The sequence below is a fragment of the Heloderma suspectum genome, chromosome 1 (genome assembly GCF_057233095.1).
Source record: "Heloderma suspectum isolate Gila_16-S chromosome 1, 16-S_ref, whole genome shotgun sequence".
NCBI classification, from domain to species: domain Eukaryota; kingdom Metazoa; phylum Chordata; class Lepidosauria; order Squamata; family Helodermatidae; genus Heloderma; species Heloderma suspectum.
In genome coordinates this window covers 278,672,228-278,697,393 of record NC_139458.1, presented here as the reverse complement: position 1 = coordinate 278,697,393, position 25,166 = coordinate 278,672,228, and the positions used below count along the sequence as shown (strand labels likewise).

The 25,166-nt window shown below is 42.7% G+C and overlaps 1 protein-coding gene across 9 annotated transcripts in view; it reads right to left on the bottom strand.

The window, feature by feature from the left end:
• Nucleotides 1-25,166, bottom strand: part of EIPR1 (EARP complex and GARP complex interacting protein 1) — a 219,873-nt gene that overhangs the window by 189,199 nt on the left and 5,508 nt on the right. For 5 of the 9 annotated variants that reach the window (XR_014786562.1, XR_014786563.1, XR_014786561.1 and 2 more), the window contains exons 2-3: nucleotides 20,463-20,546; nucleotides 9,585-9,717 (exon numbers count right to left, since the gene is read on the bottom strand). Coding sequence is in view for 5 of the 9 variants with exons in the window: in XM_084826724.1 (XP_084682850.1) it covers nucleotides 9,585-9,717; nucleotides 20,463-20,546 (217 nt within the window). In the remaining 4 variants the exon portion in view is untranslated. Of the gene's footprint in view, nucleotides 1-9,584; nucleotides 9,718-11,496; nucleotides 11,623-20,462; nucleotides 20,547-25,166 lie in introns of all 9 variants that reach the window. The other 4 variants (XR_014786564.1, XM_084826722.1, XM_084826721.1 and 1 more) reach the window with 3 other exon arrangements.

Genomic DNA, 25,166 nt, shown 5'->3' with positions numbered 1-25,166 from the left:
TACCATACTTGCTGTATGTTAAGGGACAAAAGTTTTTTGAGAATATTGGGTCCAAATGTCTTATCTCACATTGGTGACGACAATGGGGGAAACTACATTTCTGTCAAGAGGTGCTTGCCAACTATTCAGTTTTCCTTGCATAACTTCTGCCATCTGCAGCCTGATACTTGACAGGATTTTCTTCCAGCTCCTCCCCTCATCACCTACCAAAAACGTGACATGTCACTTCCACTGCAACTCCACCCTACCAGACCCCTCTGTTTTTTTACTGTATTGTGGGACTCTTTTCTACCAATGATCTGTATAGAGATCTCTGGAAACCATCTTCTACTACTGAATGCATGGCAAGGTTTACTGTAGAAACATAATAGATTACATAGTACCAGTTGTACAGGTGAAATGCTCATTTAAACTCTTATTACTAATTAGCACTGCACAGATAGAGGCCTGGCTTCAGATACCCCATTGTGTACGAATACGATCGAACGCAGGTAAGAATCCACTTGCGATCTTATTCTGTGGCGGTGATGGCGGTGAAGAAATCCTACTTCTCTGCCACCATTGCATTTGCTGAGTATCAACCTGCGGAGCTCTTTCATGTGGTTAAAGGCCTCTCGGGTGTAGGCCTTGAAATACAAGAACTTGAACCCTCAAAGGCCCGCTGTGAACAATTTGCCAGGCACTTTGCAGATAAAATCGCTTGCATTCGTGCTGATTTGGATGACATTGTTTTGACAGAGTCTGATATGGACAAGGCTGGTGCACCATCTAGTCATGTTATGGATACCTTTCAGATTGTGCAACCTGAGGATGTGGACAAACTGCTTGGCGGACTGAGGCCTGCTACTTGTTCTTTAGATTCTTGCCCATCCTGGCTCATGAAATCTGCCAGAGCTGGGCTGGATATCTGGACCTCGGAGGTGGTAAATACCTCCTTGAGGGACAGCAAGGTCCCTGCAGCTTTGAAAGAAGCTGTGGTGAGGCCCTTGCTGAAGAAACCAAAGTTAGATCCCATGGTGCCATATAATTACTGCCTGTGTCAAATTTGCAGTTTTGGGGCAAGGTGCTAGAGCATGTGGTGGCTCACAACTCCAAGCTGTTTTGGATGAAACTGATTTAGATCCATTCCAATCAAGTTTCAGGCCCGGTTATGGAACAGAAACAGCCTTGGTTGCCCTGGTTGATGACTTACGCTGGGGAATGGATGGGGGGAGTGCTACCCTGTTAGTTCTTCTGGACCTCTCAGCAGCTTTCGATACCATCAACCATGGTATCCTTCTGGATCGTTTATCTGGACTGGTCCTGGGAGGCACAGTTTTAAAGTGGTTCTGGTCCTTTCTGGAGGAGTGGTCTCAGAAGGTGGTGCTGGGGGACTTTGGTTCCACCCCATGGCCATTAGCCTGGGGGGTGCCACAAGGTTCTATCTTGTCCCCCATGCTTTTTAACATCTACATGAAATGGCTGGGGGAAGTCATCAGGAGGTTTGGGATGAAATGTCATCAGTATGCTTCCCAACCTCTCATTTCCATCTGCACATCACAGGGAGGCTGTGGAACTCTTGAACCAGTGTCTGGAGGCTTTGGTTTTGGGATGGATGAGGGTGAATAAGCTCAAATTTAATCCAGACAAGATGGATGTACTGTGGGTTGGGAAACCAACTACTTCAGATGGAGGTTTACAACTGGTCTTAGATGGGGTTGCACTCCCCCTGGAAGACCAAGTGCACAGCTTGGGAGTCCTCCTGGACTCAGAGCTAACTGGGGAAGCCCAGGTGGCTGTGGTGTCCAGGAATGCTTTTTACCAGCTTAGGCTGATACACCAACTGAGGCCCTATCTGGAGAGGACAGACCTTGCCTCAGTTATCCATGCACTAGTCACGTCCAGGCTGGACTACTGTAATGCGCTATATGTGGGGCTACCTTTGAAGATGGTTCAGAAACTCCAGCTTGTGCAGAATGCAGCAGCCCAAGTATTGGTGGGGGCGAGCCGATTCGATCATATAACGCCTATACTGCGCCAGCTGCACTGGTTACCGGCAAGTTTCCAAACCCAATTCAAAGTGCTGGTTCCTTTAAAGCCTTAAAGGGTTTGGGATCAAGTTACTTGAAGGACTGTCTACATCCATATCAGCCTGCCCACACTTTAAGATCAGAAAGAGAGGCCCTTCTCATTTGCCCACCTGTGAGAGCAGTCAGGTGGGTGAACACACATAAGGGGGCCTTCTCTGCAGTGGCCCCACATCTTTGGAACAAGGTGCCATCGCAGGTCCACCATGCTCCCTCATTGCAGTCTTTTAAGAAGGCCTTGAAAACATATTATTTTACCTTGGCCTTCTACTGACATGACTGCTACTGTTGTTGCTGCTAACATCATTGTTGGTTTTATTGTCGGTTTTAATTGCTTATTGTTGGCTTTTATTGTTTATTGTTTTTACATTTTTATCACTTTTAATATTTTAATTGTTTTTATGTATTTTATTGTTGTAAGCCACCTTGGGAGGGCTTCTGCTCTGAAAGAAGCCCAAGAAATATTTTAAATAATAATAATAAAAAATGTGTTTAACATATTTTCTCTCCCTCCTGAAGACAAGTTCAGGGGTTGAGATTTGTGCCCTCAACATGTGTGCCAAATGTCATTCTGATCTCAATATAAAGTTCAATCAAGTTATTGTGTTACAAAAAAGATCTGATAAAACCTACAAACAGAAGACCCAATCATCAAGTTAAACTAAAGGCCTTACTTCACTGGACCAGTAATCTACATAGGTAAGATGTAATTATGAAATTTCTCATCTTGTTTTCACATTCCCAATATACTCACAGGGAAGCTCAACGTTCATCTTACTTAAAGCTGCTGAAAGAGGGAAATGGCTTCACAAATACATCTGAATTTTGCCATCTGAGAAACTTTCCCTCTATAGCCTATAAATGGATTCAGGGGCCAGTCATTCACTGTTCCACTCATGCATTGAGTCTTTAAAGAGCCTTTAATACTGAGATGTGCAGTATTCTGAAGCTACCAGATTCTGCCTTTCTAGAAAAGAGATTTTAGCCCCTTAAACACCATTGAAGCTTCCTACTTGATTTACTGCCACTATGCCCCTTTTCTGCTTGGATTTCTGTATGGCCAAAGTCATACTGGCAATGGCATGGAGAGTTCAGCAGAACAGATGAAAGACAAGCAAGCAGATGGTAACAAACAAAGGCAAGAAGAATTCAGCATTAGTTATACTCCCTTCCCTGATACCGGCCTATGCAGTCTGCTTCACAGTGAAACTAGCCTCTTAGCATTTCCACAACTCCATATTCTTAATAATGGTTATATACACTGAGATTTGACATAGGATTACATCTTATCAAACTCCAAATATAGTAACATTAGCCGTGAAGATCCAGAAGAACCTGTGTCTTTCCATATTTCCATTTTCTTCATACAAAGGAGGAATGTAAAGGTTATAGATCTGTGGTTTACCCCCAAGTATCGCATTCTCAAGAGTTCTCAAGAATTTAATGAGATCCGTGAAAATTAAGTAATGCAGAGAATCCATGGGTTGTATTTCAGCTCAGCGCTTTGTCAGCTCTTCATTGTTCTAATTTTGCCTGCTACTCAGGTACCAGGGTGATCTACTATCCTGCTTGCCTTTTCAGCTTCTCAAAAAATCATAGAATAGTAGGGATGGAAGAGGCCTAACAAGGCCATCGAGTCCAACCCCCTGCTCAATGCAGGAATCCAAGTCAGAGCATCCCTGACAGATGGCTGTCCAGCCTCGTCTTGAATGCCTCCAGTGTGGGAGAGCACACCACTTCCCTAGGTCATTGGTTCCATTGCCGTATTGCTCTAACAGTCAGGAGATTTTCCTGATGTTCAGCCGGAATCTGGCTTCCTGTCACTTGAGCCCATTATTCCATGTCCTGCACTCTGGGATGATCAAGAAGAGATCCTGGCCTTCCTCTCTGTGACAACCTTTCAAGTACTTGAAGAGCACTATCATATCTCCCCTCAGTCTTTTCTTCTCAAGGGTAAACATACCCAGTTCTTTCAGTCTCTCTTCATAGGGCCTTGTTTCCAATGAGCACTCAGGGTTGATTTCCTTTAGGGTTGACTGATTTGACCTCCTTGCAGTCCAGGGCACTCGTAAGAAGGCCTTCTGGTCTCTCCTGAACTCTGCATTCATTTGGATATATCTTCCCCTTTCTCCCTTGCTTTTCGCTTCCCTTCTTTCCTCAGCTACTTGTAAAGCCTCCTCAGACAGCCACTTTGCTTTCTTGCATTTCTTTTTCTTTGGGATGGATTTCGTTGCTGCCTCCTGAACAATGTTACGGACCTCCGTCCATAGTTCCTCAGGCACTCTGTCTATCAGGTCTAATCCCTGAAATCTATTCCTCACCTCCACTGTATATTCAGAAGGGATATGATTTAGGTCATACCAGAATGGTTTAGTGGTTTTCCCTACATTCTTCAATTTAAGCTGAAATTTTGCAACAAGAAGCTCATGATCTGAGCCACAGTCAGCTCCGGGTCTTGTTTTTACTGACTGTATAGAGCTTCTCCATCTTTGGCTGCAAAGGACAGAATCAATCTGATTTCGATATTGACCATCTGGTGATGTCCATGTGTACAGTCGCCTCTTGTGCTGTTGGAAAAGAGTGTTTGCTATGATCAGCATGTTCTGATCATAACATGCTGATCATAGATTACACAAGATTACACAAGATTACACAAGCCCCTTCGCCACAACAAGGCAGTGATCCATGAAGGGGAATATTTTCAGTTACACACCTGTAAAAGATTGTGTCACTGTTGTTCAGGTTCTCATTTAATATGTGTTTCAGCTATTTTTCATTCTTTAAATGAAAGAATGTTTCTCTACCTTACTAGTCACTTTGGCATTAAAGAAAAGTATCTTGTCTAATCCCCTTCATGGATCACTGCCTTGTTGTGGCGAAGGGGCTTGCGTAACTCAGTGAAGCCATAAGCTATGCCGTGCAGGGCCACCCAAGACGGACAGGTCATGACAGAGAGTTCTGACAAAATGTGGTCCACTGGAGAAGGAAATGGCAACCCACTCCAGTATTCTTGCCAAGAAAACCCCATGGAACGTATCACAAGGCTAAAAGAGATGACGCCGGAAGATGAGCCCCTCAGGTCGGAAGGTGTCCAATATGCTACTGGGGAAGAGCAGAGGGTATTTCCAAGTAGCGCCAGAAAGAGTGAAGCGGCTGGGCCAAACCCGAAAGGACACTCAGCTGTGGATGTGTCTGGTGGTGAAAAGAAAATCCGATGCTGTAAAGAACAATATTGTTTAGGAACCTGGAATGTCAGATCAATGAATCAAGGTAAGCTGGAGGTGGTCAAACATGAGATGGCAAGATTGAACATCAACATCTTGGGAATCAGCGAACTCAAATGGACAGGCATGGGCGAATTTAATTCAGGTGACCATCATATCTACTATTGTGGGCAAGAATCCCTTAGAAGAAATGGAGTAGCACTCATAGTCAACAAAAGGGTGGGAAAAGCAGTACTGGGGTACAATCTTAAAAATGATAGAATGATCTCAGTACGAATCCAAGGCAAACCATTCAACATCACAGTAATTCAAGTCTATGCCCCAACCACTGAGGCCGAAGAAGCTGAGGTTGATCGGTTCTATGAAGACCTACAACACCTTCTAGAACTAACACCAAAAAAAGATGTCCTCTTCATCATAGGGGATTGGAATGCTAAAGTAGGAAGTCAAGAAATCACTGGGATAACAGGCAGGCATGGCCTTGGTGTACAAAATGAAGCAGGACAAAAGCTAATAGAGTTTTGCCAAGAGAACACGCTGATCATAGCAAACACTCTTTTCCAACAGCACAAGAGGCGACTCTACACATGGACGTCACCAGATGGTCAATATCGAAATCAGATTGATTATGTCCTTTGCAACCAAAGATGGAGAAGCTCCATACAGTCAGTAAAAACAAGACCTGGAGCTGACTGTGGCTCAGATCATGAGCTGCTTCTTGCAAAATTTCGGCTTAAATTGAAGAACGTCGGGAAAACCACTAAACCGTTCAGGTATGACCTAAATCATATCCCTGATGAATATACAGTGGAGGTGAGGAATAGATTTCAGAGATTAGACCTGATAGACAGAGTGCCTGAGGAACGTTACGGAGGTCCGTAACATTGTTCAGGAGGCAGCAACGAAATCCATCCCAAAGAAAAAGAAATGCAAGAAAGCAAAGTGGCTGTCTGATGAGGCTTTACAAGTAGCTCACGAAAGAAGGGAAGCGAAAAGCAAGGGAGAAAGGGGAAGATATACCCAACTGAATGCAGAGTTCCAGAGAATAGCAAGGAGAGACAAGAAGGCCTTATTAAATGAACAATGCAAAGAAATCGAGGAAAACAACAGAATGGGAAAGACTAGAGATCTCTTCAAGAAAATTGGAGATCTCAAGGGAACGTTTTGTGCAAAGACGGGCATGATAAAGGACAAAGAAGGCAGGGACCTAACAGAAGCAGATGAGATTAAGAAGAGGTGGCAAGAATACACAGAAGAACTATACAGGAAAGATCTGAATGTCCCTGATAGCCCTGATAGCCATGATAGTGCGGTCACTGAACTTGAGCCGGACATCCTCGAGAGTGAAGTCAAGTGGGCCTTAGGAAGCATTAGTAACAACAAAGCTAGCGGAGATGACAGTATTCCAGCCGAGCTATTTAAAATCCTAAAAGATGATGCTGTTAAAGTGCTGCATTCAATATGCCAACAAATCTGGAACACTCAACAGTGGCCACAAGACTGGAAAAGGTCAGTTTACATTCCAATTCCAAAGAAGGGCAACGCCAAAGAGTGTTCAAACTACCGCACCATTGCACTCATTTCACATGCCAGCAAGGTGATGCTCAAAATCCTACAAGCTAGGCTTCAGCAGTATGCGAACCGAGAACTACCGGAAGTACAAGCTGGGTTTCGAAGAGGAAGAGGAACTAGAGATCAAATCGCCAACATTCGCTGCATCATGGAGAAAGCAAGAGAATTCCAGAAAAACGTCTATTTATGCTTCATTGACTACGCTAAAGCCTTTGATTGTGTGGATCACAACAAACTGTGGCAAATTCTTAAAGTGATGGGAGTACCAGACCACCTTACCTGTCTCCTGAGAAACCTGTACGAAGGTCAAGAAGCAACAGTAAGAACCAGACATGGAACAACCGATTGGTTCAAAATTGGGAAAGGAGTACGACAAGGCTGCATATTGTCACCCTGCTTATTTAACTTATATGCAGAGTACATCATGAGAAATGCCGGGTTGGATGAATCAGAGGTCGGAATTAAGATTGCTGGGAGAATTATCAACAACCTCCGATATGCAGATGATACCACCCTAATGGCAGAAAGCGAAGAGGATCTAAAGAGCCTCTTGTTGAGGGTGAAAGAGGAGAGTGCAAAAGCTGGTTTGAAACTCAACATTAAAAAAACTAAGATCATGGCATCTGGCCCCATCACTTCCTGGCATATAGAAGGGGAAGAAATGGAAGCAGTGACAGATTTTACTTTCTTGGGCTCCAAGATCACCGCAGACGGTGACTGTAGCCATGAAATTAAAAGACGCTTGCTCCTTGGGAGGAAAGCTATGGCCAACCTAGACAGCATAGTAAGAAGCAGAGACATCACCTTGCCGACAAAGGTCCGTCTAATCAAAGCTATGGTTTTCCCAGTAGTAATGTATGGCTGTGAGAGCTGGACTATAAGGAAGGCTGAGCGCCGAAGAATTGATGCTTTCGAACTGTGGTGCTGGAGAAGACTCTTACGAGTCCCCTGGACTGCAAGGAGGTCAAATCAGTCCATCCTAAAGGAAATCAACCCTGAGTGCTCATTGGAAGGACAGATAATGAAGCTGAAGCTCCAATATTTTGGCCACCTAATGCGAAGAGAAAACTCCCTGGAAAAGACCCTGATGCTGGGAAAGACTGAAGGCAAAAGGAGAAGGGGACGGCAGAGGATGAGATGGCTAGATAGCATCACGGATGCAATGAATATGAACTTGAGCACGCTCCGGGAGAGAGCGCAGGACAGGAAGGCCTGGCGTGCTATGGTCCATGGGGTCATGAAGAGTCGGACACGACTGAACGACTGAACAACAACAACAACAATCTTGTCTAATCCATCTCAACAATTTATTCCCCTCCCCTGAATCCCCATCCCACACAACATCACCAAATGTAAAATGTTCAGACAGGCAATAAACGTATTTATACATTAAAAAGTGGGCAGCTAGAACATACCCCTTCATACCAGTATGGATTTGGGGGAGTATTACACTCTAGGGAATTGACTGCAATATAAACATGGTGGAAATCCAAATCTGTTGTCTTTGCCAATGAGTCAGGTGCACAAAAGAACTAGGCTAAGTGGGTGAACCAGCAGGTATGGCTATGGTAAACATGATCTTTGAAACTTAACTATACTCATGAGAATGAGACTTCGAAGAGACTACAATTTAAATGCAGTTTTTTATTTGCTACATATGATTTTTCATGGCAACAGAGCATGTTATACAAAGGGGTACACACCAAACTCCATCTCGGTTTCAAAATACTGCAGATACCTTGTCTATGTTTAACAATACATTCCCCCAGCCCAGCCCCGAACACACTTTTTAAAGAGCAGTAGCAGCTAATAGAGACTACGGCTGCAGTCCTATGCATACTTACTTGGAATTAAATCCCAGTTAGTTCAATGGGACTCATTTACTCCTGTGTAAATGTGCAGTAGATTTGAGGAGAGAATAACTGCACCACTTCAGATTGCAAGAATCACATTTCTGCATGCTCATCTATATAAAAGTCATTGTAAGAAGAAAACTAGCCCAGCAGGAAGGAGAAAGAGACAAAACGCTTTTCCATAGTATGCTATCTCTCTTCTCGCAACAACTTTTTATTAACTAACATTTTTTTTACCGCACACATAAACATAGCCTACAGCACTTACAGGTAAATTAAATTTTACCTTTTTTTTACAGCACTCATAGGTACTAAGAACAAATCTCAGTTTGCTCAAATTGTTGCAACAAACCCAAATTCAGCAGCTTATTACCCAATTCAACCCAGAACATATGGCACCAGTATCTAAGGGTAAGTGCTTTGGAGAAGATATAACAGGCAGAACCAATGGCGCCCTTTAATTTACTCTGCCCTACTGGCCTTTGAACAGGCACACATATAGAAAGCCACAAGCAATCTTCATGTGCAGAGTGGGGAAACTGGATGCCCTTATTCCAGATATGGGCGGTGCTCCATTGCTCAACATAGGAAGAACGTTCAAGGTACACTGAATCCTACAGAGATACACTCCACCACAGATATCTGTGATCTGCAGAAACAGGAAGGGATAAATTGTACCCCATGGTTTTGTGACAGTGTTATTTGAATTAAACTTTTCCCCCCAAAACTAATGCTTCAATAGGATTATTTAATTCCAAACTTTTGAAGAATTCATATATGGAGGAGCATTTTGATATCACATATATGCAGTCAGATAAGCACTTTCTTATGGGAAGAACAGCAAACAAACCTATTCAAATTACACTTACTTTTATTGTAGCAGGTCGCAAGTACACCTTTATCTGCTGGACTGGCACTGATGTGCCAGATTTCACCAACTTGATGCAGAAGAACGTTTTTGTTTATAATGTTATTTTCATCATCAAAATCTATGATGTGAATCTGCAAATACAAGACAAGAACCATTAGGGCTTCATATATATTTTTAGAGGGACTTAATTATATATAACTGTGAGAAACATAATGTTTTATTTAATAATAACAGCTGCACAAAAGTCAATGAACCAGTAAATCAGAATGCTAATCCAGAACACCTGTTCTGTTATACTGAATATCTATCTTTAACAGGAAAAAAGGAGATGACAAGAAATGAGAAAGCATCTATAAAGAAATATGAATGTCATGTTGAGAATTTCTATTCAAGATCTCCACTCCGATTAAAACATACCAATTCCTATCAAAGTAGCAAAGACCAAATTAGATTCCATGTAAAAGACTCCATAAAATGGCAAATGGCACTACCAATATAATTAGCACTACTCCAGCCAGCACCTCAGTCAGGGTGGCTTTGTCTGTCCTGTACCTTCCTCCAGCAGGGAGGATGTGGGATGGGCAAAGCATTTAACCTACAGCTTAGCTTTAGCTAAGGAGAATGACCACTGTTATCTCCGATCAGTGATTGGAGATAAACTGTGGGAATTCCCCTATGCACTGCTTGTTATCGCTGATCAGAGATAACAGAGGAGATTCCTCTTCTGACCATGGGGCTTGGGGGAGGGGGGACCGCTTACCTGGTGGAACAAATCTGGCCTGTGGTTCCTCATGACTGATTTAGAGCCTGGCTCTAAAGGTTCAACTAGCAGCCATCCTACTCTATACATGATGGGCACAGTCAGACAGCACAGCACCACAATCCCCATCTAGTCTTTTACTATTGAAGATAACCACTGGGAAGAGGATATCATATGTCTAGATGGATAATGTCCATCTAGCCCAGTATTGTCTGCTATGACTGGCAGTCTTTCCCAACCTTTGCTACCAAAGACCCCTTAAATGGATATTCTAGTGACTGGACTTGGGGCTTTTTGCATGCAAAACATGTGTCCTATCACTGAACTACGGCCCCTCCCCAAAGTCCCTTCAGCCTACTGGGAACCACCTAAGAGGCTTGGAAGGAATGCTGGCATAGAGCGATGATGAACCAGAGCAGGAAGCAGAGTACTTATACAGCTCTCTCCCAACATTTCCCAGGATTAACTATTTTTTCATGTGTACTTAGCATGCCCAATTTCTTCACCATACCAAAGATCAGGGCTTTACCTACCAGGTTATGAAAAAAAAAATAGTTTGTTCTATCATGGTTTCTCCTGAGGGGAAAAAAAAACCTATAGAAGTACCAGCCAAGAACAAAACAGAAAGAAGTATGTTTCAGGCCAATACCCTTTCAACAAGTACAAGGCTTGAAATGCTTAACAATTGCTCGCTTTTCTGGATAGGCCACATGGGATTCATTCATGCAATCAATTGTCCTGAGATAAACCCCTTAATTCATTTCCCTCTCCAATTTGTGTACATAATAAGAAAGCCAGTTTGAGACTGAGGCAAGCTGGTAGCCAGAAGAGCATCCAGAGACAGATGTTCTCTCAAGATTTTTGTACAATGTCTGCCTAAGCAGGAAGTCTACAATACAAAAACCCTTTTCAGCGTTTAGCTTGAACAGAGCTCAATTTTAACAGAATCTTTGCTGAAACAGTGCAGAGCAGATTGTACCAGGCTGGCTGGCTGCTTCATCTATATGCTATCACAGCCTCCTCTAAAACAGGAAGGCTCATGTTGAAATTATGAAGTAGTCTCCTTGGCAGTGAAATTGATTCCCTAAAGGTGAGCTACAAATCAAAATTCAATTTGCTCTACCCACATGTATTATATGCCCCTACTAACCATATAAAGAGGGTCATTCAGCACATAAACTAGAAGTGCCTTCTGCCCTATCTTAGGTCTCTCAAAGTCAGACATAGCTGCTTTCTTTCTTCTCTGTAGTGAGATGATTCAGAACCACATCAGGCCCTAAGGACAAGTGTTATTAAATATAACATGTTATTATTTCCAAAGGTTGATGATGACGATGATGATTTCCTGCACCTTTTTGATGTTGGAGGTGTGGAATGCATGAAAGGTGAAACAAGACAGGATATCACAACAAAGCTCTCGCAGGTTCATCAGCAGCATCCTGTGGGAGTGAAGTCAAATATTCCATTTCCTAGGGCTAAAGCTTTCTCCAGGTGGCTACTATTGGCATTATTTGAGGCACGTGCTTTTAAAGTTAACAGATTGTGTTCAAATATTTGGCCTTTTGTTTTGCTTCCTTACCACATTTATAAGTCCCTCAAAACAGTTAATATTTTGTTTGGTACTGAATTCTAGTGCTTGAAGCAAAACTCTGAGCTTGGACAAGAGAGCTGCCTGATGCTCTTCCTGCGGCAAGCTTTCCAGGAAAAAAAAATACAAGTAGTGAACTAAAGGAAGTAAAATGAGAGTTGGAGAAGAGGTGTGAGAATACATATGTGGAAGACAGCATCATAGTCCTATCTTCCCACCCTTATTTGTGAAGAAGGATGCGTTCTAATATTTCTCTCTGTCGTTCTAGGATATTTCTGCCCTTCTCTTATTCTTCCTGGTTTGAGACTTCCTTTCCTGGAGATGTATTCATTTGTACTTATTTAAAATCTTGGAGATGAGTTGGAGAAGGCCAAAAGATAATGTTTAAAGGATAGTGATAAGTTAAAAATGTTTTGAGAAACTTGCTTTGGAAGGAGATGCTCAGGCAAATAATGACCACCTCTCATGCTATATAAGCTCTGATGTGAAAAACACAATTATACTTATTATCATCATCACCACCACCACCATCCAGCCTTGGCTAAATCCTTTTTTTTTTTTAGCTTAAATCCTTGATACAGATTGGGAACAAGATTAAATCATGGACTATAAAAGGATTTTTGGCAACCTACTTTCTATCTGACCTTGGACAAGTCATATTCTTTCCATCATCATCATCTGTTAAGGTGGAAGAACAGCAGGGTGTGGCTCACGTGTCAGGACTAGATTCTCCCTCTCCCGTCCCCTCCCCAGAGCCCTGCACCTCTCAAAAATCTATTCCACGGAGTTTCCCAACCCTCTGGAGCAGACTTTGAGGGCACATGGGAGGCCTTAGGCTATGGACTTGCTTATGGTACCTGAATATTAATGAGCTGAATGAATTCATTTTCTCCCCCTCATTCTTTATGACTTATGATTCCTTTAAGGGATTCCACCCACAATAGCTTCCTGCCTGGGAGCTGAAGCCTAGTTAGGCAGTACAACCTGGATGTCAATCCACCATGAGAAAGTGTTTCACCATTACCTGACCTGCGTAGAGACCAGTGCTGCTAAATTAAGCAGTAGCAATAGAGGCTCATGACACTTCTTACGGATTAATCACCAACTGAGGAGGTGATGGCTTCAAGCACTGCTAAAGGCCATAACCCTATCTGCTCATTAATACCCAGAGAAAGTGCCCTGCACCTCAATTATTAATGCTGGTATGCATAATGGAGAAGTGGGGGAGAGGAGGGGAGGGGAAGGAGAGCTGGCATTAAGTGTTATTGGTAGAATACGCCTGAACCATGGCATACTGTTAAAAGCTGTAACAGTTTGGCATATTTCAAAATCCTTAAAGGCATATACCTATCTGCAGATACACCAAAGATAAATGGTTTGTTCAAGTATATTTATTATACTTATTCATCAGCTGTTGGAATGGAACTACAGATTGCCAAAGCCAAGAAGCAACAACCAACAGCACCTCATCTCAAGTTCTCCCTTGCAATGGCACTCATCCCATAACATGAAGTCAATGCATTTCCCTGCTAGTCAATGACATGGAATGGGGCTATCAAAAATTGGCACTCAAGGCGGCTTGGACCCCAACAAGGAGTTCGGGTCCAACTCAGTGTTGGACCCCAATTCCCATCAGCCCCAGCCAGCATAGGCAATGGTCATGGATAATGAGAGCTGTAGTCCAACAACATCTGGGGGGTCAGATTCCCCACTCCTGCACTACTTAGAGTGCAATCCTATGACCGCTACTCAGCAGCTAGACAGCCATAGGATAGGTCAGCTCCCTGAGAACCAACCTCCACCCCCTCGTAGGCAGTGTGGAACGGCACCGTGACCAGAAGAAGACTGCGGAGTGGCAAAAACGGGGCATTCCTGGGGACATCCCGGGGAGGGCGGAAGTGCCATTCCGACGCGTCCTATGCGTCATTTATTTTATTTTATTTTTTATTTCATTTCTATACCGCCCAAGAGCCGAAGCTCTCTGGGCGGTTCACAAAAATTAAAACCAAACAACACACAATAAAACAATTAAAATATATAGAACATTAAAATCACAATATAACAATACAACCACAATAAAACCTAGCAGAAGTGCAGGAGTTTAAAATACAGATTTAAAACAGCAAAGATAAAAATTGAGAAAGCTAAAATGCTAAAATGCCTGGGAAAATAAAAAGGTCTTCACCTGGCACCGAAAGGAATACAATGTAGGTGCCAGGCGAACCTCACTAGGGAGCTCATTCCAGAGCCGGGGTGCCACAGCTGAAAAAGCCCTCCTCCTAGTAGCCACCCGCCTCACTTCCTTTGGCAGGAGCTCACGGAGAAGGGCCGCTGACCATGATCTTAAGGTCTGGGCAGGCACATATGGGAGGAGGCGATCCTTCAGGTAACCTGGCCCCAAGCCGTTAAGGGCTTTGAATGTTAACACCAGCACTTTGAATCGGGCCCGGAAATGGACTGGCAGCCAGTGCAGCTGGAACAGTACTGGCGTAATATGAGCTCGCAGGCCAAGTCCCAATCTTGCTGCCCTATTTTGGACCAGCTGAAGTTTCCGGACCGTTTTCAAAGGCAGCCCCACGTATAACGCATTGCAGTAATCCAGACGAGAAGTTATCAGAGCATGGATAACTGTAGTCATCTGGTGTCCGCTGCCCCCCCCCCCAAACTCCAACTTCCCGTGGCTAGACAGCCGAAATAGGCTGTCTAACTGTGAATGAAGGGCGGCTGAAGCGCAGAGGGCACAGTCTCCTCCGCACTTCTCCTGCCCTGCATTGGATTGGCAGTCGCCTCCAAGTTTGGAGGCAGCCACCTATCCCAATAGGATTGCACCCTTAAAGATATTACTTCACAGAATGACTGCTATGACGAGCTAGGGGGTGTTGTGGGTGAAGCCAACACTGGGATTCTATTTTCAGCATCAGCACCAGGTCCCAGCAACATTTATTTTATAAATGGGGAAAGTATACCAATATGTCTAACAATGGGCAAAGGATGTCTGATTCTTCCTAAAATATTATATAAGTGTGTGTTTTATTATATTTGTGGGCTTCCTCCCCAAATCTAATTGTAGGTAGCTTTTCTTCACCAATTTTAGCATAACTTAAGAAAACCAAAGCCATGTTTAAAAATTAACATGAATCCTTTAGTTTTTATTTTATCACCATTTTTTCAGATTTAAAGAATATGGTAGACGCACCAGTCTTGTTCATTTATTTATTTGCAATATTTATATACCACTCCACATCTAGAACAGATTTCAGAGTGGTGAACATAAAAGATAAAACAGTAAAACAATAAAAGATTAAAACACCACATTAAAATTATACTTTTTAAAAAAACAGTGCCAATGGAAACCATGACTCATCAATTATGGAATTCCTCCTGGAACAATGCTGTTTTCAGGAGTCGCCAGAAACAGTGCAGTGTTGGTGCCTGCCTGACCTCCAAGGGCAGGAAATTCCAAAGAAAGGGGGCTGCCACACTGAAGGCTCTTCTCCTGGTAGACTCCAATCAGGCCATAGGTCCATGTGGAACCACCAGGAATGAGCCCCCCGATGACCTCAGTGACCGGGCAGGTTGGTAAGGGAGAAGGCGCCCTCTCATGTATCCTGGTCCCAAGTTGTTTATGGCTTTGTACACTAGTACTAAAACCTCAAACCTGGCCCAGCAACGAGTAGGCAGCCAGTGCAGTTCCCTCAACAAAACAGTTACATCCTGGAAAGGGGCAGCTCACGACAACAGCTGAGCTGCTGCATTCTGCACTAGCTCCAGCTTCCAGAGCAGCCTTAAGGGCAGCCCCACAGGGCGCATTGCAGTAATCCAGTCTTGAGATTACTAGTGCCTGTATCACTGTGGCCAAGCTATCCATGTCCAGGAGAGGCTGTAGTTGGCGAAGCAGCCGAAGCTGGTAAAAGGCACTCCAAGCCGCCATGGGCACTTGGGGTTCCAGTGTCAGTGTTGGATATAGGAGTACCCCCAAACTACGGACCTGATCTTTCAGAAAGAGTGCAACCCCATCCAGAACAGGCAATAAGCCTATTTCCCAGACTCAGGAACCACTCACCTACAGAGCTTCCATCTTACCAGGATTCAGTTTCAGTTTATTGGCCCTCATCCTGCCCTTTACTGAGTTCGCCCATTCCTGAGTTCAGGCACTGGTCCAGTACTTCCACAGTCTCTCCTGATTCAGATGTCACAAGGAGACAGAGCTGTGTGTCATCAGCATACTGATGGCACTTAGCTCCAAATCCCCTAATGACATCTATATGAAGCCACTGGCTTCATATAGATGTTAAATAACATTGGGGACAGGATGGTACCCTGTGGCACCCCATAGCTCAATTGCCAAGGGGCTGAGGAAAGGTCACCCAATGTTACTCTCTGAAATCAGCCCCGCAGGTAGGACCAGAACCACTGTAACACAGTGCCTCTGATACCCATCCCATGGGTATCAATCCAGGAGGATACCATGGTTGATGGTATCAAAGGCCAATGAGAGATCAAGCAGAATTAACAGGCTTGCACTCCCCTTGTCTCTCTCTCGATAAAGGTCATCCATCCTCCAAGAGGGCCTGCAGTTGGCTAAAATAGTTATAACCATATTAGACAAAATTCAGTGATTTATGTATAAGCAAAATGATGAGTGATCCCTTCATGGATCACTGCCTTGTTGTGGCGAAGAGGCTTGCATAACTCAGTGAAGCCATAAGCTATGCTGTGCAGGGCCACCCAAGATGGACAGGTCATGGCAGAGAGTTCTGACAAAATGTGGTCCACGGGAGAAGGAAATGGCAACCCACTCCAGTATTCTTGCCAAGAAAACCCCATGGAACGTATCACAAGGCTAAAAGAGATGACGCCGGAAGATGAGACCCTCAGGTCAGAAGGTGTCCATTATACTACTGGGGAAGAGCAGAGGGAATTTCCAAGTAGCGCCAGAAAGAGTGAAGCGGCTGGGCCAAACCCGAAAGGACACTCAGCTGTGGATGTGTCTGGTGGTGAAAAGAAAATCCGATGCTGTAAAGAACAATATTGTTTAGGAACCTGGAATGTCAGATCAATGAATCAAGGTAAGCTGGAGGTGGTCAAACATGAGATGGCAAGATTGAACATCAACATCTTGGGAATCAGCGAACTCAAATGGACAAGCATGGGTGAATTTAATACAGGTGACCATCGTATCTACTACTGTGGGCAAGAATCCCTTAGAAGAAATGGAGTAGCACTCATAGTCAACAAAAGGGTGGGAAAAGCAGTACTGGGGTACAATCTCAAAAACGATAGAATGATCTCAGTACAAATCCAAGGCAAACCATTCAATATCACAGTAATTCAAGTCTATGCCCCAACCACTAAGGCCGAAGAAGCTGAGGTTGATCGGTTCTATGAAGACCTACAACACCTTCTAGAACTAACACCAAAAAAAGATGTCCTCTTTATCATAGGGGATTGGAATGCTAAAGTAGGAAGTCAAGAAATCACTGGGATAACAGGCAAGCATGGCCTTGGTGTACAAATTGAAGCAGGACAAAGGCTAATAGAGTTTTGCCAAGAGAACATGCTGATCGTAGCAAACACTCTTTTCCAACAGCACAAGAGGCAACTCTACACATGGACATCACCAGATGGTCAATATCGAAATCAGATTGATTATGTCCTTTGCAGCCAAAGATGGAGAAGCTCTATACAGTCAGTAAAAACAAGACCTGGAGCTGACTGTGGCTCAGATCATGAGCTTCTTGTTGCAAAATTTCAGCTTAAATTGAAGAATGTAGGGAAAACCACTAAACCATTCTGGTATGACCTAAATTATATCCCTTCTGAATATACAGTGGAGGTGAGGAATAGATTTCAGAGATTAGACCTGATAGACAGAGTGCCTGAGGAACTATGGACGGAGGTCCGTAACATTGTTCAGGAGGCAGCAACGAAATCCATCCCAAAGAAAAAGAAATGCAAGAAAGCAAAGTGGCTGTCTGAGGAGGCTTTACAAGTAGCTGAGGAAAGAAGGGAAGCGAAAAGCAAGGGAGAAAGGGGAAGATATATCCAAATGAATGCAGAGTTCCAGAGAATAGCAAGGAGAGACCAGAAGGCCTTTTTAAATGAACAATGCAAAGAAAATCGAAGAAAACAGAATGGGAAAGACTAGAGATCTCTTCAAGAAAATTGGAGATCTCAAGGGAACGTTTTGTGCAAAGACGGGCATGATAAAGGGCAAAGAAGGCAGGGACCTAACAGAAGCAGATGAGATTAAGAAGAGGTGGAAAGAATACACAGAAGAACTATACAGGAAAGATCTGAATGTCCCTGATAGCCATGATAGTGCGGTCACTGAACTTGAGCCGGACATCCTAGAGAGTGAAGTCAAGTGGGCCTTAGGAAGCATGACTAACAACAAAGCTAGCGGAGATGACAGTATTCCAGCTGAGCTATTTAAGATCCTAAAAGATGATGCTGTTAAAGTGCTGCACTCAATATGCCAACAAGTTTGGAACACTCAACAGTGGCCACAAGACTGGAAAAGGTCAGTTTACATTCCAATTCCAAAGAAGGGCAATGCCATAGAGTGTTCAAACTACCGTACAATTGCACTCATTTCACAGGCCAGCTTCATTGACTACGCTATTTCTGCTTCATTGACTACACTAAAGCCTTTAATTGTATGGATCACAACAAACTCTGGCAAATTCTGAAAGAGATGGGGTACCAGACCACCTTACCTGTCTCCTGAGAAACCTGTACGAGGGTCAAGAAGCAACAGTAAGAACCACACATGGAACAACCGATTGGTTCAAAATTGGGAAAGGAGTATGACAAGGCTGCATATTGTCGCCATGCTTTTTTAACTTATATGCAGAGTATATCATGAGAAACGCCGGGTTGGATGAATCACAGGTCGGAATTAAGATTGCTGGGAGAATTATCAACAACCTCAGATACACAGATGATACCACCCTAATGGCAGAAAGTGAAGAAGATCTAAAGAGCCTCTTGTTGAGGGTGAAAAAGGAGAGTGCAAAAGCTGGTTTGAAACTCAACATTAAAAAAACGAAGATCATGGCATCTGGCCCCATCACTTCCTGGCATATAGAAGGGGAAGAAATGGAAGCAGTGACAGATTTTACTTTCTTGGGCTCCAAGATCACCGCAGACAGTGACTGTAGCCATGAAATAAAAGACGCTTGCTCCTTGAGAGGAATGCTATGGCAAACCTAGACAGCATAGTAAGAAGCAGAGACATCACCTTGCCGACAAAGGTCCGTATAATCAAAGCTATGGTTTTCCCAATAGCAACGTATGGCTGTGAGAGCTGGACTATAAGGAAGGCTGAGCGCCGAAGAATCGATGCTTTCGAACTGTGGTTCTGGAAAAGACTCTTACGACTCCCCTAGACTGCAAGGAGGTCAAATCAGTCAATCCTAAAGGAAATCAACCCTGAGTGCTCATTGGAAGGACAGATACTGAAGCTCCAATATTTTGGCCACCTAATGCAAAGAGAAAACTCTCTGGAAAAGACCCTGATGCTGGGAAAGACTGAGGGCAAAAGGAGAAGGGGACGACAGAGGATGGTATGTCTAGATAGCATCACTGATGCAATGAATATGGACTTGAGCACACTCCGGGAGAGAGTGCAGGACAGGAAGGCCTGGCGTGCTATGGTCCATGGGGTCATGAAGAGTCGGACACGACTAAACAACTGAACAACAACAAAACATGATGAGTGCATTATACAGTTATTGAGGCCATCTACCAAAAGGTTTCAGTGAAGTGAAGTACTGAAAGTAAGCTGTGAGTATTCAGACCATGATATATGGATCTCAAATATGCACCATACACAATTTCATGAAGGGAAGTAATTTTTCTAACTAATTTCTTTGAAAGAAAAATTGTGTTTGAGAAAGGTATGAAAGGATGTTCATTAATACAATCTAAGAGCAATATCCAATGATATCATTCCACTAATGCAAATTATGTTGCGCTAGCATAAGGGATCGCAAGCACAATAGCATTAGCTTACACAGTGGGTTTTCTGGGGAATCCCACTGCACCAGTTAATGCAATTGGCAGTGTGCTAGGGGTCATTTACCCCAACTCAGCATGATTTGTGTTACTAGAATGACACCGTAGGATACTGCCCTAAGATATTTTTTTAAGAAACATTTCTCAAAATGTCATACTATTGTAAGAGACATGACTGTAAATAACTTTGTTAAATCTGTAAAAAAAAAAAATACTTCAACCCTGGAGTTTCCACTCTCACAGGTATAAGTCATATTACTATTACCATGTATATATTATTTGCCATTAGCATTAACAAGATTTTATGTCTACAGGTTTATCTCTTACACCCCCACAGCCCAATTCCTTAGAAAGAACTTCACAGCCAAATACTGCTCAAGATCACACCCAATACTTTTAAAATGACACTACACTTAAAAATTCAATTTGGCAAGGAAAAGTCATTATCCCACTGAAGGCTTTAAAAACATTTCCGATTCTATTTTCATACAGCTTTTATACCAGTTTACCTGATTATCATATTTAAGAGACTGCGTTCCAACCAGAAATCGTATTGCATCTGTTTCTGCGGTCTGGGGTGTTAAAGCTCGTGCCTAAGGGGGGGGGGGGAAGGATAAAAATACAATCATATCCAACACATTCTAGAATCTTGGAAAATACAGGACATCAGTTACCAAGAACAGTGTTTTTGACATTTAATCCATCTGTATTTTGACTTTTTTTTAAATGCAACTTCTTTGTTAAATGGCTTTATCCAGCATCTTTATTCTTCTCCCTACTTTCCTAAAGCATGTTTGGTGCAAAAGTGTGGTGGGTCCACAACTAAAATTGTCATGATTCAAGGGACATTTCCAGAATTAACTTCTGATAATCATATCATCTGTGGGAAATATGCACAGAATGTGAGAGCAACTGCACAAATGTTCAAGGCAGAACATTTGGTAGAAAAAGCAATTGAGGAAACTCTTAGAACAGGTTACTGAAAATGTGTATTCTACATTTTAAACAATTTTTTTGCACAAGTAAAATCCTCACATACAGCACCACGTTTTGTGTTTGTGAGTTTTTGATATTTTCATAAATTTAAACAAAATATAAGGTTTGGATCCAAACTAAGTTACTCACCCTAACGTCCCACTGAAATCAATGGTAAACATTTGTCACAACATAAAGTACTGGTTATTAACATCCAAAGCCTTAAACAGCTTGGGGCCAGGTTATATGAAGGGTTGCCTCCTCCCATATGCACCTGCCCAGACCCTAAGTTCATCTTCAGGGGCCCTTCTCCAGGAGCCCCTGCCAGAAGAGGTAAGGCAGGCGGCTACCAGGAAAAGGCATTTTCTGCTGTGGCACCCCAGTTATGGAACAAACTCCCTAGAGATGTTCACCTGGTACCTATGTTGTACTCTTTCCAGGGCCAGGTGAAGAGCTTTTTATTTTCCCAGACATTTTTAGCATTCTAGTTTTTCAGCTCTGCTGTCTTAAAACTGCTATTCCATTTTAAATAACTGCACTCCTGCTAGGTTTTACTCTGGTTGTATTTTTATTCTGTAGTTTTAATCTATTATATTTTATATTGTATTTTCTGTTGTATTTTGTGGTTTTAATTTTGTGAACTGCCCAAAGTGCTTCGGCTACTGGGCAGTATAAGAGTGAAATAAATAAAACCAATTTCTTTTTGAAGTGTGTGTGTGTGTGTGGGGGGGGGGAGGATACTGAACTCCAACCAGCAGAGAGAGAGAGAGAGAGAGAGAGCGCGCATGTGTGCACATGTGAACCCTGGAGTAAAAATGTAGCCAACTGACTATAAAGACTGTATATTTTTACTGAAAGCATCCTAAAATATATGAGGCAGCCATGAATTATGAACAATCAAAAACTCTGTATAAAAAAATAAAACCATTTCCGTGGTAGTTCAGTTGCTTTGTTTGCACTCATTATGAACCATTCACTATGAAGTGTGAACAAACCATAAAATGCTGACACAGTCCTGCAGGTAAGAAAGTATTTATTAAAGTATTTGTTTAAAAGAGTTCAGGTTAACTCATTATTTCCCCCAGAGGATAGGTGTATATAATTAACACCACCTAGGGTGTGAACAAGTTACATTAAGACTGCTGGACAGTTTGGTCACCAATTTAAATATTAGGAACAGCTCCAGTTGGAAACAGAGTGATTTATAGCTCCTCAGTATTACATGGATGCGCAAACCCGTAACAGTATGAAAGAACTGCTGGAATTGGGCTGGATGGGGTGTGCTTCCTGGGAGGAGCCAGGAACTGGTTGAGGGCAACACCCACTGCTTCTGGCCTGAGGAGAGAGAGGCCATAGCCTGAGAGAGCTCTGTGGAAAAGGCTTTGTTTAAAGAAAATTTAGGTTTGTTTGGAAGGCACAGTCTGAGTCTGTGCGGTGCAGTCCACCAACTTTGAAACAAGAACTAAGATGATTTCTAGGTGGATCCTTCGGTTTTCTAATTATTCATTAAATCAGCCTGCCCCTTCAAACAAAAGACACAGACATGAAGACATGCTTGGCATACAGATAAACAGCCTGACTCTGATTGTCTTTATTCAGAAGCCCCACAGATTTATTTCAGTAGGACTTCCTTCCCAGCAAGGCTGCTAAGGACTATAGCCATACTCATGGATGGTGAGAGGGTTGTATATACCAACAAGAGACCCTAAAAAAAGCTATGGGTTATTTGAAGGTTGTCTGACCTTTAAACAACCCTGCAGCCTGGGTTCACACCACATGACAAGCCACAGCAAGCTGGGAACCATGCAAAAATGGCACCCACAGGCACCCAGCACAACACAACAGTCCCCATGGGTAAATTAGCCCATGATGGGCTGTCGTGTCATGCAAGCCAGGTCACATTCTTCATAACCACATGTTCCAAACATGCTAAATAGTTCACAGATTATATTTGTATTTAATCAAATTTTCAGGGCATTTTACAATAAAGTTCAGTAAGAAAAAAAAAACAATTTAGCTAAACTAACTTTAAAACACAACACCCAATAAGGCAGTAAAACACAAGCAGCATAAAATAGTCACTAAACCCATAAAATGTTAAAAGGCTTGAGAAAATAAAAAGTTATTTGCCTGGCGCCCAAATGATAACAAAGTGGATGCCGGGAGAGTTTCTCTGGGAAGAACATTCCACACTTAGGGCCCCACTGAGAAGGCACGTTCCCTGGCTGCTACCTATCTCACTCAGGTGGCAGGGGCATCCACGGAAGATTTTAAGGTGCAGGGAGGCAGAATGAGAGGGGAGGGACGGAGATGTTATGGTTGGAACTTGGTTTGAGCTACCTGTCTATAGTTCAGCACTTTGGAAGCATTTAGCTACCTGTTTATGCCCTAATAGCAGATTAAATACTTCTAAACAAAGTGTACACCTAGGATTGTTTCATGGGCTGCAATCCAGGTTTTGTACTAACAAGAATTGTACAGAAATATCTTTTTTGACCCATTTATTATTTTTTATTACAAATATGCTTATAACATCACGTAAGAATATCTTGCCTATAAAAACACTTTGTTATTAAACAGAGCATTGCTAAAAATCCTTAGATCTTAATAGCTTAACAAGAAATAGAATTTCTTAACTATTTCTTCTTCTTAGACTTCTAGTCTAAATACCTTAAAAAGGAGAGATCTCATTCTAAGTACCAAGTCCCCTATTCAATATTAAATAGGCTATTCAGCTCACAAGTACACAGGCCTTGTGAGCTTCTAAGAAGAAGCTCCCGCATTCTAAAATCAGCACATAGTTATACATTTTTTGTATAGAAGTTACCTCATAACTATTATCTACTGTCCCATAAATTAGGGTGCACAATCTTATACCTTTGAGAAGATAACTCTTTACCCAAAATTTGCCAATTAAACCTGAGTACATAAACTTTTCTAGACATCTGTACATCAAGCTTTTTGATATGTATACCTTACACAGTATTTTTTGCTCATTAATTGATAAAGTTTTCGCTTAAGTACACTTTTGACCTGGAATTATACAGACTTGTACCTGCTGATCACTCAAATAATGTGAACTGCCCAGAGAGCTTCAGCTATTGGGCGGTATAGAACTAAGTAAATAAAATAAACTTTTGGTCCAAGTGATAGGGCTTTAAATTAGCATTTTCTCTTTGGATACCATCCAGGTCAACTTGACCATCATTTTTATGCCAGTTACTCAGAATTCATTATGAACCTGCTTGTATAAAAAAGAAGGTACAGGTTCACAAGTTAATACAATACTTCTTATTTACATTTTCAAATTCTTAATAATCTAACATTAATCTTTAGCATTTGCATTTCATAATAAGACATCTTACATTGTTTTAAGAGAGCTGGGTTAGCACTTTTTTCAATAGTCTTCCCAGCATGTGCAATAAAGCAAAGCCAGCTATTTCCTAAAATCCAAGACAGAAAGAGAGAGAGAAATATTCTGGTTCTGAGCCATGAAAACCTGCCAGTTTGAATTGAGCCAGGAAGCAGAATGGAAGCCAATGCGTCTGACACAGGACAGGCATGATGTGACCATAGCACCTAGTCCCAATGGTCTCATTTGCAGCATTCTTTAGCATTATAAGGATTAACCTGTGCAAGCCTTGGGTTCACAAACAAGTTAGGAAGTTTCTGCTTCAGGTCTTGACCAACCATAGCTTAGCATGACATCTGAAGCAAGACAAACTATGGTTAATCTTAACTATGGTTAACTAAAACAAGACAGCTTCTCTCTCCTGCCCCCACCAAATCAAATTCCACAACAATTTGGAATTGTTCAAATATGCGGATGACAAGCAGCTCTACCTCTCGTTCAAATCTTCACCAAGGTTGGCCGTAGAATCCCTGTCCAAATGTCTGGAGATGGTGAGTGGCTGGATGGGGAGGAATAGGCTGAAGCTGAACCCTGACAAGACCGAGGTACTTTTGGTGGGAGACAAGAGGAGGCTGGGGGATGTTGACCTGGTGTTGAATGGGGTACGGCTACCCTTGAAAGACTAGGTCTGCAGCCTGGGGGTCATTTTGGACTCCCAGCTGTCCATGGAGGCTCAGGTGTCAGCTGTGAGCTGGACAGCGCTGTATCAACTCCATCTGATACGGCGGCTAAGCCCCTTCCTTCCCAACCATCTGCTCCCATCAGTAGTACATGCCCTGGTCTCCTCTCGTTTAGACTACTGTAATGCGCTCTATGTGGGGTTACT